Source organism: Pseudopodoces humilis, chromosome 3, assembly GCF_049639895.1.
Source record: "Pseudopodoces humilis isolate 2021_Gansu_Grassland_sample_001 chromosome 3, ASM4963989v1, whole genome shotgun sequence".
NCBI lineage: Eukaryota > Metazoa > Chordata > Aves > Passeriformes > Paridae > Pseudopodoces > Pseudopodoces humilis.
The window spans coordinates 36,450,260-36,464,279 of NC_142202.1; the positions used below are offsets into that span (position 1 = coordinate 36,450,260).

General features: G+C 35.9%; 1 protein-coding gene across 4 annotated transcripts in view; it reads left to right on the top strand.

The window, feature by feature from the left end:
- BIRC6 (baculoviral IAP repeat containing 6) overlaps window positions 1–14,020 on the top strand; it is a 174,982-nt gene that overhangs the window by 107,902 nt on the left and 53,060 nt on the right. For all 4 annotated transcript variants that reach the window (XM_014255965.2, XM_014255963.2, XM_014255964.2 and 1 more), the window contains 5 exons: window positions 1,690–1,863; window positions 5,312–5,508; window positions 7,632–7,932; window positions 10,631–10,848; window positions 13,189–13,353. In XM_014255965.2, coding sequence (XP_014111440.2) covers window positions 1,690–1,863; window positions 5,312–5,508; window positions 7,632–7,932; window positions 10,631–10,848; window positions 13,189–13,353 — 1,055 coding nt within the window. The remainder of the gene's footprint in view (window positions 1–1,689; window positions 1,864–5,311; window positions 5,509–7,631; window positions 7,933–10,630; window positions 10,849–13,188; window positions 13,354–14,020) is intronic.

Sequence of the window (14,020 nt, forward strand, 5' to 3'; positions counted from 1 at the left end):
TGGTGGGATGAGTCCTGTGGTTGGTATGATGATGGATGGTTACAGGCTCTTCTAAAAGGTAAGCAGATCAGGCACAGCATCGCCACCAGGCCAGGGAGGGGATTGTCTCACTCTGTTCTGCACTGGGGCAGCCTCACCTTGAGTTCTGGGGGCAGTTTTGGGTGACACAATGTAAGGACATAAAGCTATTAAAGATAGTCCAGAAGAGATCAATGAAGAGAGTGAAGGGCCTTGAGGGAAAGCCATATGAAGGATGGCTGAGGTCTCTTGGTCAGCCTGGAGGAGACTGAGGGGAGACCTCCTTGCAGCATTAACAACTTCCTCATGAGGGGAAGAGGAGCAGGCACTGATCTCTTCTCTCTGGTGATGAGTGACAGGACCTGAGCGAATGGCCTGAAGTTGTGTCAGGATGGGTTTAGGTTGGATATTAGAAAAAGGGTCTTCACCCGGAGGGTGACTGGGCACTGGATCAGGCTCCCCAGGGAGGTTGTCACAGTGCCAATCCTGACAGTTCAAGAAGTGTTAGGAAAACGTTCTGAGGCACATGGTGTGACTCTTGGGGCTGTCCTGTGTAGGGCCAAGAGCTGGGCTTTGTTCCTTGTGAGTCACTTCCAACACGGGATAATCTATGATACTGCTATTTTAGAGATGAGATTGAAACCTAGTGCCTGTTTTCAGTATGTAGCTGGTAAAAGTTGACTGTCTTGTGACGGTCATGTAAACCATTCTGTATTTGTGATCTGGTCGTGTGCTGCACAGCAGACAGCTGTTACGAAATAATAAGCCATGTGAAGAAAATCAATCATGGGGAAAAAAGAGCAGAAAACTTACTTGAACAACAGCAAGGCTTTTTGTTTTTCTTAAGACACAATCTTCAATTGAAGAAACAGGTTGTTACTAAGGAACTCTTAGATGTTGTTTTACGTGATTAAATACAGTCAAAATGAAATGGACGTAATCCAACTGTAAAATATTTCATGTGTAAATCTACTTGTTATCAGGCAAAATTTTTCTGCCTTGAGATTAGCTTGTAATTTCAGGGAAGAACATATTTGCAATCAACCAAGTGGCCAAAATCTGAATTAGAGTAATGAGTTTGGACTGTATTGCATATGCATTTCAAGTCTACATTGCTGTGGAGAAAAGTAGTCCTGGCAGTGCCCTTCTATTTTTTTATTTTTTTATTTTTCTCTGCTGAGTTTTGCTGTCCTGACACAGGAGTTGTGAGCTAGGCTTGAGGTTAGTAGGCCTGAGAAAGAATTGCCAGTTTCTTTGTTTTCCACTTTTTTTAATACCGCCCATTTTACCTTCTGGTGACACATACCTTTATGCTCCCACAGTTCAAGGATGATGCATAGGTGGTGTTTAATATAGGGGGCCAGCCAGTACCCACTTAAAATGCACATCAAATTACAGCCTTAGCCATTTGTTAAATGTGCCAAGTGCTTGTGCTCTAGCACAGAACAGTCTTAGGGAGTGTTGGCATAGATCTTATTGATGATTGGTTCCAAACTGATGGGGCCCCTTTTCCCAAGAGAGCAAATGGTAAAATTAAGGCCTTAGTTTGGAGCCAGATGATATTTAATCTACTTGGTACCTGTGGTGCAAGTAATGAACAGCACCTGGATACATATGTTAAAATCACCCGATCAGAACTCTCCTCTCTGACTTGATGCCATTGTTGTTTAGGTCAGCCATTACCAGCTGAAATGACACTTGCCCAGCTTCTGACTCTGCTGTATGACCGCAAACTCCCTCAAGGATACCGATCAATCGATTTGACAGTTAAACTTGGTTCCAAAGTAATCTCAGATCCAAGCTTATCAAAAACAGACTCATTTAAACGTCTTCACACAGAAAAAGGTGAGTGTTCTTACATTTTTGGTATACTCATTTTAAAAATATTTTTATTTTGGACAAAAATGGTTTTGATTTTCTTGATGAGAAACAGCAGTTTTCTATAATTTCTTGGATGATTTTCCTGAGCTATTCTTTTCTAGACAAGAGCTAAACTTAGTGATAAAGTACAAATTCATTGCCTGCCTAAATTGTATCTGTAAGATGCTCCAATATGGTTGTGCTGGTTTCACTTTTCTTTTTTCATTGTAATATTGTATGTGATACAATTATGATTGTGTAGATACAGTATATATTATTTTTTGACATGTGTATCAGTTCCCTCTAGTAAGTGTGCTGGTAACCAGGGCAGATTGAGTAATACAGAAGCTGTTTGAAACCTATGAGTTAGAGAAGCCTGTGGAATTTTTTTTTGCAGTGTCTTAAGCACCAAATGCTGCTTTGAAAATGGGGATTTCTCTCAAACCATCTAAGCAGGCCTTAGAACTCCAGATTTTAAAAACAATTAACATTTTCTAATATGATATATTTCTTGATAATACTTTTGTCAATTGCTTGCTATCTACTTGCTGGGGAAGGGAAAGGGAGGAGATCCCTCCCAGGAATCTGTTTTGAAATGTTTTTATATCATTCCTTTAGGCAAGATTTGGAGAAATGGGACTTTGAAATTAAGCTAATTGTGATATGCTGATCATCAGCCTGCTGCCGCAGCATGGAATTCCAAAGCTAAAAATTCAGTTATTTTAAGACAGGGGTGTCTTTTTTAATAACTATTCACTTGATAATCTCTTTCTAGAAAATATAAGAAACAGAAGTGTTCAAAAAATTATAATTTTCTTGATATCTTGTCTGAAATAAGAACTTAATGAAATTTTGTTTCATGAATTCATTTCATTTCATGCAAAGGCTGGATATATATATATATCTCATACTATTGAGAGACATATCTTTTTCAAATAATACTTTTCTTTAGTTCTGGTCTTTATTTAATTCTAAACATACAGTAAATATTTTACTATTTGAATAAAACTCAAATCATTACAGAAGGTTCAATTTAGTAGTAAAGTTGTGTGTGAAGACATAAAGGTTCTCTGAACTTTCATTAAGTTACTGGGCACTTTTATTTTCAACTTGAGTCAAATACTTTTGAAAATTTGAGTTTGTCATTACAAATCCATTGATCTGTGGTGCTGTACTGCAAAATATTAGTTATATTCACAATCACTACTCAGCAATAATGAAGGTCACAGCTACTGCTTTTTCATGACTAGTTTGTAATATCTAGAGAAATCGTTCTTATGTATCAGTGATTCTTTATGTAATACCTTAAAGTAGACTGTGGGTTTTTTGACACCATCCATGCTGGATAGATTTTATAGCTTCACATGGTGTCTCTGGTGCTACATTTACTACTACCTGGGGAAAGGTGTAATTTATTAACATTTTTTTCTGTGCTTCAGTGCCTTTTTTGAAATCAGCAGTTTTCCACAGCTGAAGTGCATGGCTTCACTGAAAACTTGGAAAATACTTGTGGAGGTGAAATGGTTTAAATTGGATTGTAAGATGATTAACTAAAGCAAGGACTTGAGAAGCATACTTAAGTGTAACTCCTTGAGTGAATATTGGGATGTATTTGCACTCACAATGAAAGGATCTGCCTATGGCCTTACCCACTGATTCAAGTGTCTTTTGCAGAGAAGCAGCTTTCTGTGTATTATCAGTATCTCTGTGTTTCTATTTTCTTGCTTTCTTCCTTTGGGAAGGCTTACAGCTTATTACACTGCAAAACAGAGGGATGAGGTTTTTTGTCAAAATCTTTATATTAAAACCATTGCTATGAAGGATATCTAACATTTCTTGTGGTCCAGTCAATTTATGCCATTGCAAGCAATTGACTTGCAAATCAGGTTCAGCCTAGGGAGGTGGAATCCTCCATATGTCTGGTGCAAGGCGGTTGGTTCCTTGCTGATGCCAGCAAGTTTGTGACGCCCTCACTCACTGTCTGTGGGGAAAAGGAGCACTTCCACAGAGGAGATTTCTGCCTGTGTCCTTTAGAACAGTAGACATCAAAGCTGTATCATATGTACTGAATCATATGTATTGAAAGTACATAATCATATGTACTGAAAGTGTTACATTTGGACATTTTCTTACAAGGATTATCCTACTTTGAAAGTATCTGTGACCTTTTCTTAGTCTGTCTATGAAAGACTTCATCAGACAGACAGACTTCTCATAGTCTGTTTGAAGTAGGATGAATTGATGTTCATATTTCTACCCTGATTTAAGCTTATTAAATCTTACACTTTGATCATATTCTTCCAAAGCAGTGGGATCCTCCACAGCATATCGTTGGTGTCCTTGTAACATGGTGCTTCTTGCATGTTTAAAAGTTGAGAATTAGGATGGGGAAATACCTGTTTCCTATCCCCTTTCGAATTAGAGAGGAAACAGTTTTAAAAGATGAAGTATCTGTTAAAAGATACAGTGTCTGCTGTTTAAAATTTTTTTCATAAGAACTTTGTTTTGATGGCTGCACAAGCTATTCTTTAATATGCTTCTGTGTTTTCACAAGTATATATAATAAATAATAACATTTGTGCTATATATTTGGAGTATACCCAAGGATTATCATGAGTGTCACACTGTTCATAGTGAAGAGATACTAAGACCATTTGATCTCTCCTGCCTTTTGATGTGGCTGTACTGTCAAGACTTGGAGGACCCTGCATTACATTACTTAAAAATACAATCTGCAAAACAGATTTTTAGATTAAATATACAGAATATTTATTGTCTTGATCATAAGGAATTCTGTAGGGTTCTGTATATTCTGTATATACTTGTGTGCATAAGTGCATAGAATATTCATTTTTTTGTCTATTGTACAAGGTATTAGGGTGCTTAGTCATAAACTGGGAGGATGGAGGCAAGTAGAAAATTAGGAATCCAGATCATGATCTTTTTTCATGAGGAAGAATAGAATTGACTTTCATGGCTTTCACAGAGGGTCATTTTGACACCTCATGGAAAGGAGATATGAGAAGCAAAACTAATGTAAGGTTATCTTTCATTTCTTCAGCTATAAACTCTTTATTGGAGAATAACAAACCTACACTAAACTTCTAGATGAAAGTGTTAAAAAGTGCCATAACTCCAAAATTCGGAAAGTCTAGAAGCCATAGATCAAATTCTAATAAACTATAAAATTCTAACAATTAGCATGTAGCCCTGTATAAATAATGCCAAGTTTGACACAAATCTGCTGTCATGGGCAAAAGGTACCACTAACACTTTCATTTTCTTCTGATACTCTTGTATTCATTTCAGGTTCTTGGCTCAGTCTTTGCTTGGGAAGGAACCCAAACTTTTGAAATTCAATTTTAAACAAAGACAAAGAAATAAACAGTGTTGATGATACGTATTAATTTCTTTTATGTTTGTGTTTTTGTAGAGCATGCAGATTTACTGGGACCTTGCCCTGAAGATGAAGCCATCAGTCCTGGGGATGAGTGTATGGATGCGGTTCTAGATGAATCACTTCTTGAAACCTGTCCCATTCAATCTCCACTGCAAGTTTTTGCAGGCATGGGTGGATTGGCTCTTATTGCAGAGAGACTCCCTATGCTTTATCCTGACGTAATTCAACAAGTGAGTGGAAAAAATAAATGTCAGAAAACATGCTGAGAGTACTTTGTATGCTTGTTTAAGGACAGTATTTTCCTTTTATTTTTCTATGATTCAGTTTAACTTCTCAGTTATGTGAGCAAGTTACTTTAAAATAGGTAAGTGCATAGCTCCGCAGTCCTGCCCAGCTGTACATGTACTTCCCTGTCCATGTCAAAGACTGTCTGAGTAGCTGTGTCCTTGTGGGACCAGGGCAAACTGCTTCTGTTATCACTAAAATATCTTGGAGGATGCAGTAAAATAAAGTTTCTGATGTACTATAAAGGCATACTTGCTTATCACTTAATTGTTCATGCAAATGTACCCTCATAGATATTTTTATGGTTTAGTGAATTTCAGTTCTCAAAGCAGATGATGTAATTTTATTATTCTAAATAACAGTATTATATTTGTTATATTTATATTAAGAAATAATATATATTATTTGTATACTTATATATAGAATTCCTCTGGATGCACTGATAGGCATTTCAAAAGTGTCAATAGTGGCATTAGTGTGGAATTACTCCTTCGGCTTGTTCTTAGTACACATTGCTAAAAAGGGAAAAAATAACCTGTGAATTTTTCAGATTCTATTTAATGATATATTTGAAGTTTTTGGCTGATACTCCTAACAGGAAAAAATATTTACTCCCTTTGAAACTGAATTAATCATGAATTAAGGGTGCTATTCAATACCCTGACTGTAAAATCATGGCAACCCAGAGGAACACTATAGTGAGACTGGGTAGTTAGTATGCATCCTTTGTAAATAGTTTTACAAAGGCCTTCCAGGTCTAGTACCAATGCAGATCAAAAATTACAATTTAAGGAAAAGTGTTTACATAAACAGTTACTGTATCATGGATTCCAAGAGGGATAATGCATACTCTGTATTGAAGAAAACTGATCTATGGAATTTTGCAACATGTGAAAGGTAACTTAGACCATGAGAAATTTCATTCCTTTTTTTTCCCTTCTTTTTCTATAGTCCTGGGAACTTACTGTCTTTTCACAATTTCTTAGTTTGAGATGTATGTTTATATTCAAATACTGAAGAAGAATTCTGTGAACCATAAAAAAAATTATATGCAGTAATACCAAACAGACTATTCTGAGTGAAGTCTGATTATTTCTCTAGACCCTTAATTATTTAATTTTACTTTTATATTTCTCCAAGTCACTGGTACTTCTGATTCTCTTAATGTGAAGATAATTGGAATCAATGCCATAAAACATGGCTTGGATTTTAAATTAGGAATTTGGTATTCTGGATAATTTCTGTAAAGGCTTTTCATGTTGATTTTTTCCAGTTTAGATCAGTCTGGTGATAAGTACTAAAATTCTAAATATGATCAAATCAGTTCATCTGGATAGCATGAAAGCCTGAAATCTCTGTGACATTTAATTATAAGAGGGACCTCAGTATCATAATTTCATTTAAATTGTTTGATTGTGTCTTGGGGCACTATACAGCTCCTACCTCCTTAAACTCTGATTCCCATCATAATGTTTGACTGCACAGTCCACTAGTAATAAAACAGACTTCTGTTAAGAGTATAATAGTAATAAAGCCTGCCAAATCAATCAAAAGCTCAGAAGGATCATGAGTTGCTATAAAACTGCGAAGATACGTGAAATTATTCTTAATTTTTAAAGGCATTATGATTAATTTTTCTTCTTTTTGCAATATGTATTTAAAAATTAAATATTAACATTCACAGTGTTTAATGTTAAAAATATAAGGGCCATTTCTTATTTAACAGTATGGTACATAAATTAATCTTTGTATTTACTTCAGAGTAATTGTGTCTCTTATGCCTCTATATTTAAGTAACACACATTCACTGAGGATTTTAAATTGGCAAAATATGTTTGCTTGCTTGTGTAGGCATGGCTTTCTGGCACTGTATTGAAAATGCAACAAGTATGCCCTTTTCAGCCATTTAGCATGGTCCCTGTATCTTCAAATGGTACCGTATTTCATATAACTTCCTTATTGTCCTCCTACATTAGATTACGTGTCTTTTGGATCCTTAGTATAATGGAATTTTTTAAGGTGTTTAATTGAATGACTGCCAAATTTCTTTGTTTCTCTGTTGGTTAAGGTGAGCACTCCAGTGGTTACATCGGCCACACAGGAAAAACAGAAGGACAGCGATCAGTTTGAATGGGTTACCATTGAACAATCAGGGGAATTGGTGTATGAAGCACCAGAAACAATTGCTGCAGAACCTCCACCGATCAAGTCAACAGTCCAGACTATGTCTCCCATACCTGCACACTCTTTGGCTGCCTTTGGTTTATTTCTCCGTCTCCCGGGCTATGCTGAGGTGCTGCTAAAAGAACGGAAACATGCTCAGTGTCTGTTGAGATTGGTGTTGGGAGTTACAGATGATGGTGAAGGAAGTATGTGCTGTAATTATTACCTTTCTTTGTAGATCACAGATCATTTTACTTAAATTTATTTGCACTGTATTGCTTATATTGGGAAGTCATATCAGAATGGAAATTTATCAGAATTGGTTTGTGCAGAAGTGTGCTGCAGCCATCTTTGAAAAACTGTTGTTTCTATTAAATTCTGTCTGGCAAAGTTTCATCACAATCATCAGTATTCAAGGGTTCTCATGTCAGAGTAATTGTAAAATAAGCACTGATAAAACCTACAATGACACTGTCAAGATGACTGCATTCAGACAGAATGATAATAGAATGAGCTGGAAATGCTCAACTAATTGAGCAATTATCCTATAATTCTGCAACCAAATGCAGAATAATATGGATAAGACCAAAGATACAACAGATGTACAGTAAACCACTGAATAATATTGTTCTAGAAAAGGAGAGTAAGATATAGAGATTATGGTGATTAAATTGCCTAAACAGAAGCTCTACCTTGATAGTGTGAGTTCAGAGGGAGAAATGGGATATTCTTCAAAGAATAGACACAAGCCAGGAAAAAATTTGTTTTTTGCAGTGTCTTTGCAAATGAGCCTGGAATTCTACATGTAGTTCTAATATTTGTGTTTCTTACTGTTTTAAAAAAATGGAAGAAAGAGCGTGTTTTCATACATTTAAGGCATTTCCTTTCAATGGGTATTGTGTAGTGGTGTACATGAGCAGTGTCAGGTTTACAGCTGAACTTTATGATCTCAAGGGTCTTTTCCAACCTACGTAATTCTGTGATTATGACTTTGAAAAGAGTGCTGATTTTTCTGCAATCATCAGAAGTTAGTCTCTATTTAGCATTATATAGCTTGGCATGCAGCATGGAAACTCATAAGACCAGCTGGAAAACCAAGAATCTCGTTTACCCTCCCTTCTACTTATCTTTTTATTTCTCTGGTATTTAGGTGCAGGACAGTAGATGAGAATAAACTGGGCAGTAAAAATTCAATCTAGCTGCTTACACCCAACTAATTTGAGTGGTAAATAACTAAAGAACTATATGCAGTTGCTAGCATACTCGCAGTCCTTACTACTGCAGGCAATTTTTATATCCTTTTTCTTTTTTTTTTTTTTTTTTTTTAATAAAGAGACATTCAGAATTTGGGTTGCTTTCCATTTTTTGTGTGTGTGCAGCCACTACTGCTACTGGAATACCATTCCAGAACATAATTTTCTTGATGGGTAGGGGCTGCTTTAATTTTCTGCCTCTATTTATTCATATGAAGTTTGTGGCCAATAGCTCTTCTTTCTCCAGTGTATTTGTTGACAGGAATTACATTCCCTCATAGCCTTTGTTTTAGCTGGACTAAACTGCCTATTTCTCTTTTCCATAAGCCAAATGTCTAAATTCAACTCTACAAAATGTGGGTTCAGTTGTAAGCAGTAATTCACATTAGTTTTCTGTATAAACCATTAATATCTTCTTTTTTTTGTTTGAAACGCAGCTTTTCACACATGTAGAATCTCATTACTTTCTTGCATAATATGAAGAGCTGCAATTATGAATTTATGGCTTATAGATTAAAACATGGATAGAGTTGTCTGCAAAGATAAATAATGTGCAGATGTTTAGATTTTCTCTTTTTTGATTTGGCTATGCCTGCAGTTATAGAATTCTATCAGATGGGGTTATTTTCCAGAAGTTTTTGGTTTTATTTATGAAGATCCCAGTCAGAGGACTTTTGATTCCTTCTTGTTACTACATTTGCAAAGAGTATCAGATAGATATGAATTAACATGTGTCTGTATGTGTGTGTGTGTGTGTGTAGATACATCTACACACAAATACAGACATATTTGTTTAAATCTTTGGATGATGATACAGCTGATAAACTCTTAAGAATGAGGGAGAAAATAAGATATTTAAAATGGAAAGCAAACTTCTGGACAGAGTTGGCTATTTTTAAGTATTTTCACTGTTTGAAGCATCTCCAGTTGTCAATTGTCTATGTAAGCACTGAGAAGGAATGTGAAATGTATTGTTAAATACAGGAAAAAAATTGAGACAGTTTCCCATACCTGATTGTGTTGCATTAATAGGTCACTCCATTATTTGAAATGTGGCTTTTAAAAGAAAATTTTTGCTCATAAGGCAAAGGGGTTAAAAATTTTAAGTAATTGTAGCACAAAATTCATAAGTGCAACTCATCCAATTAAAATTATATTAGTATTTCATCATGTATTCAACTTCAATAGAAACTTGGTTTATGTCAGTGCATTATTTCACACTTAGGGCACATGAATACTAAAAAGAATCCAACATATGATAAACTACTGCTGCTTGTCAGCTGAGCTGCTATTAGCTGATCACATGCACTCTTTACCTTGCTGTATTTGGAAAGACTAAAAATATATATGTATCTAAAAAAAAAGAGTCCGAACCAGTTTTCTCCCTGGAAATGGCAAATCAGATTTTTAAAATTTGGTTCTTGACTAAATCTATGAATAAAATCAAGAAATACTCTTTCTTCTGTACTCTATTCATAATGAAATTTTAGTTTGAAGAGAAACATAGTATTAGATAGCTTTACTGTTTGTGAATGCTGAAATCCTTAGTAGATTTCTGTATGTTTATAATTGTGTATATTGCAGAGATTAATGGGCTATATTGAACTATTGAAAAAAAATGTGGGTTTGATCTTTTTCTTCTCCGACCTAGGTCATATCCTGCAGTCTCCTTCAGCAAACGTGCTCCCAACTCTGCCCTTCCACGTGTTGCGCAGTTTGTTCAGCACGACCCCGCTGACGACTGACGATGGAGTGCTGCTGAGGCGGATGGCGCTGGAGATCGGGGCCATCCATCTTATCCTGGCTTGTCTGTCTGCCCTGAGCCACCACGCACCAAGAGTGCCCAACTCAAGTCCCAGCCAGGCAGAGGTAAGGTTACCAGCTCAGTCTGTACCACCCAGAAGTACTAAGAGTTTCAATTAAAAAAAGAAAATAATCTCATTGCTTTCATTGTCGGTTAATTTTTGCAGACTTCAAAAATAATTGTGAAGTTCTTGATTAGGTGATTGTCCCTGCATTTTGCAAATAAACATAGTAATCATGAAAGTAGGCTTTTCATGAAAGCAGAGAAAAAAGGCTTGTCTTGAGGCATTAAGGTGTAATCGGTTTCTTTCACAGGACCTTCTTTTTCAGGGCAGGAGAGGCATAATGCTCAATGAATGGTGGTTCTTTAACACCCATTACTTAGTATGACCTGATTACCTTATTTAGCATTCATCATCTAAACTCCCGGTTACCAACTATTTCCCTTCAAACGCTTCACAAATATAAATGAGTTGTGAAAATTAATTAATTAATTTAATTAAGTGATTTAATTTAATTAAGCAGTGATTTTTGTTACAGTCTTTGTACTGATATTTAAGTGAGATCTAAAGATTTTCCATAATATTCAAGATCCCAAATTAATCTCCAAAATTTGACTTTTTTCAAGGCATTTCCTGTGTTATACCAACCACTATTCAGAATATGTATATTCTGATTTTGGTTTTAGGACTGTAAGTTACCATTTCTGCATAATGTACTAATTGTCTGTAAAAGTGTTTAAAAAAAACATTAATACTTGCCCTCTTTAGCATTGTTTTGGTAGAGGCTTGCATGAAACAGTTCCTGGTGGCTGAATATGGATTACTACCTGCAATATATAGAGCTGTCCATATTTTAGCAGCTCTGATACTGATGAAGGGTTGAGCAAGCAAGAGATGAAGCTGTGCCTGAGCATAATTCACCTTGATGGCTAATCAAATTCAAGGGGAAGCTGAGAGATTCTATTTCTAATAGGGTATCAGGCTGCTGACACATTAACACCTTAGCATTTTTGCATGTTTGGAGGGAAAGGGCAACCATTAATTCTTATTTCTGCTTCAGTGCTACCATGACCCCTTAAATAGCTTGTTTTCTCATAATTCATATCCAGCAAGTGATAGATGGTAACTTGAAACTAGAGATCCATCAGGCCTGCACTGAGGCTTGTATTTCTGGGGCCAGGCTCTCCCTTAAGTGCTTTAATTCAGTGCTCATGACAGTCCTCTCGAGTGTTAAAGGCACAACATGTTCATGAGTGATGTAATGAGTAATGTCTACATGAAAATAACCACACAGCTGTTTCATCACCAAGACACATTACATTCCCAGTGTAAAAGTTAAAAGATGATTCCAGACTACTGTCAGTATGATACTTCACAGGTTATAATTTCTTTTACCATTGCAATCTGTTCATACATCACTTCTTTTGTTTCATAAGCAATCTTTAACAAAGTCACTGAAGAATATGTGAACAGAAAATGAAGTTTTTCAGATCCATAAAACAAATATTGCATGATGTGGTTTCCAGCTAATTGTTGCTGAGTAATAAAAGTAGCAAGTCACTTGTTTAGGGTGCTAAATATGTAAATAGGAAAACATGAGTTAAAAAAATGCTTATCAGAGTTTTTTCTGCATCCTTTTCACCAATGACCTGCTAAAATGAAAAGATTAGTGTAAATACTTCCGCAGTGCTTCATGAGGGTTAAGCAGTGTAATATTTGAGTTGCATTACTAAAATCACTGAGGCAGACCATTGCTAAAAGCTGTACAAGCACTGTTGGAAAAATGTGCTCTCAGAAAATTTTAAGGATGAGTAACTTCCTTGCTCTTACCTAGAGAGGAGGTGGTGTGTATTTTAGTGACTCAGAGATCATGTGTCAGAGCTATACACGTAACTTACTTCTCTTGCTATTTTGGAGCATGTATTCAAAATTAACAAATACTTGAGCATCTTAACTCAAGTTGCGTTTGTGTTCTCTTGATAACATTTCCACTCCCATCCCCTTCATCTCATTATGTTTTTAGACTTGACTAAGTTCTAAAAGGCAATAAATACAGAGCTGTGATGTTTAGAATGATACTGATTAAGCAGCATTTTCATACCTCAAATCATTAAAGCAGTGGTAGTATCTTAAAGAAAATAACAAAAGGCTTACAGTAGTGGTCAAATTGAAGAACCACTTTCAAAAGTTTACTGCTGACCTTTACTAGAACTCCATATATGTTGCTGTCTTTCATTTGGAAAGCTTTGAATTTCACTGGATCCTGATATCTTTATAAAGTTAATAAACTGGGATTACATTTTTTTGCATAACAAAGGTTTTTTAAAGATAGCACCACTAAGATGAAATCATGAAATAATTGTGATTTTCTCTTTTTTTCTTTTTTTTTTTTTTTTTAACTTAGCCACAGGTGTCAAGTACACACAATACTGCATCAACAGAAGAGCAGCAGTTGTACTGGGCTAAGGGTACAGGCTTCGGAACAGGCTCTACAGCTTCAGGATGGGATGTTGAGCAAGCTTTGACTAAGCAAAGACTAGAAGAAGAGCATGTGACCTGCCTTCTACAGGTGTGCAATTATGAAATTTTGGTTAATGAGAGGCACTTAAAGCATGGACAGTAAAGCTGGGGTTTTGTCTGTCCAACAGTAGAGTAATTACAGTATTTTGGGAAACAGCTATTTGCAAACTACTGTCTTAATGGAAAATTGTATAGATCATATTTTGAGCAAGGCTGTTTTCAGATGTCACTAGGCTGCAGCATTAAAGACCTGGGTGTGAGTTCTGAAGAGAAAGTGAGCGAGGAGGTGTTCCAGTGCATTTCCCTTGTCACTCATACATACTAGAAAATCTCTTGTATGTCAATTACATGACAGTACTAGTTCTCCAAAAACATCTAGATCTTAGTAAAACCCTGATGTCTTGCAAAGACCTAAGGAGAAGAAGATCCTGCATAATTGGGCTTTTCAGTCCATTATGAATTCCAACCAATCCCTGTTATTATGGATCAATGTAGGGAATATGAGATTGTATCTAGTCATCAAAAGTCTAATTCACAGAACCCTCAGTTCAAAAGCGTTAGCTAACTTGCTGGGGCTAGAGCACAAAGGAGATGAAATTTTGAAAATGCCCATACCCTGATGAAGATACCATTTTATGCTCAGTTATTTTAGTCACTATAAACTGCATGGCACAATCATCATTTCTCTTGCAAAATTACAATAAATAAAATCTGAA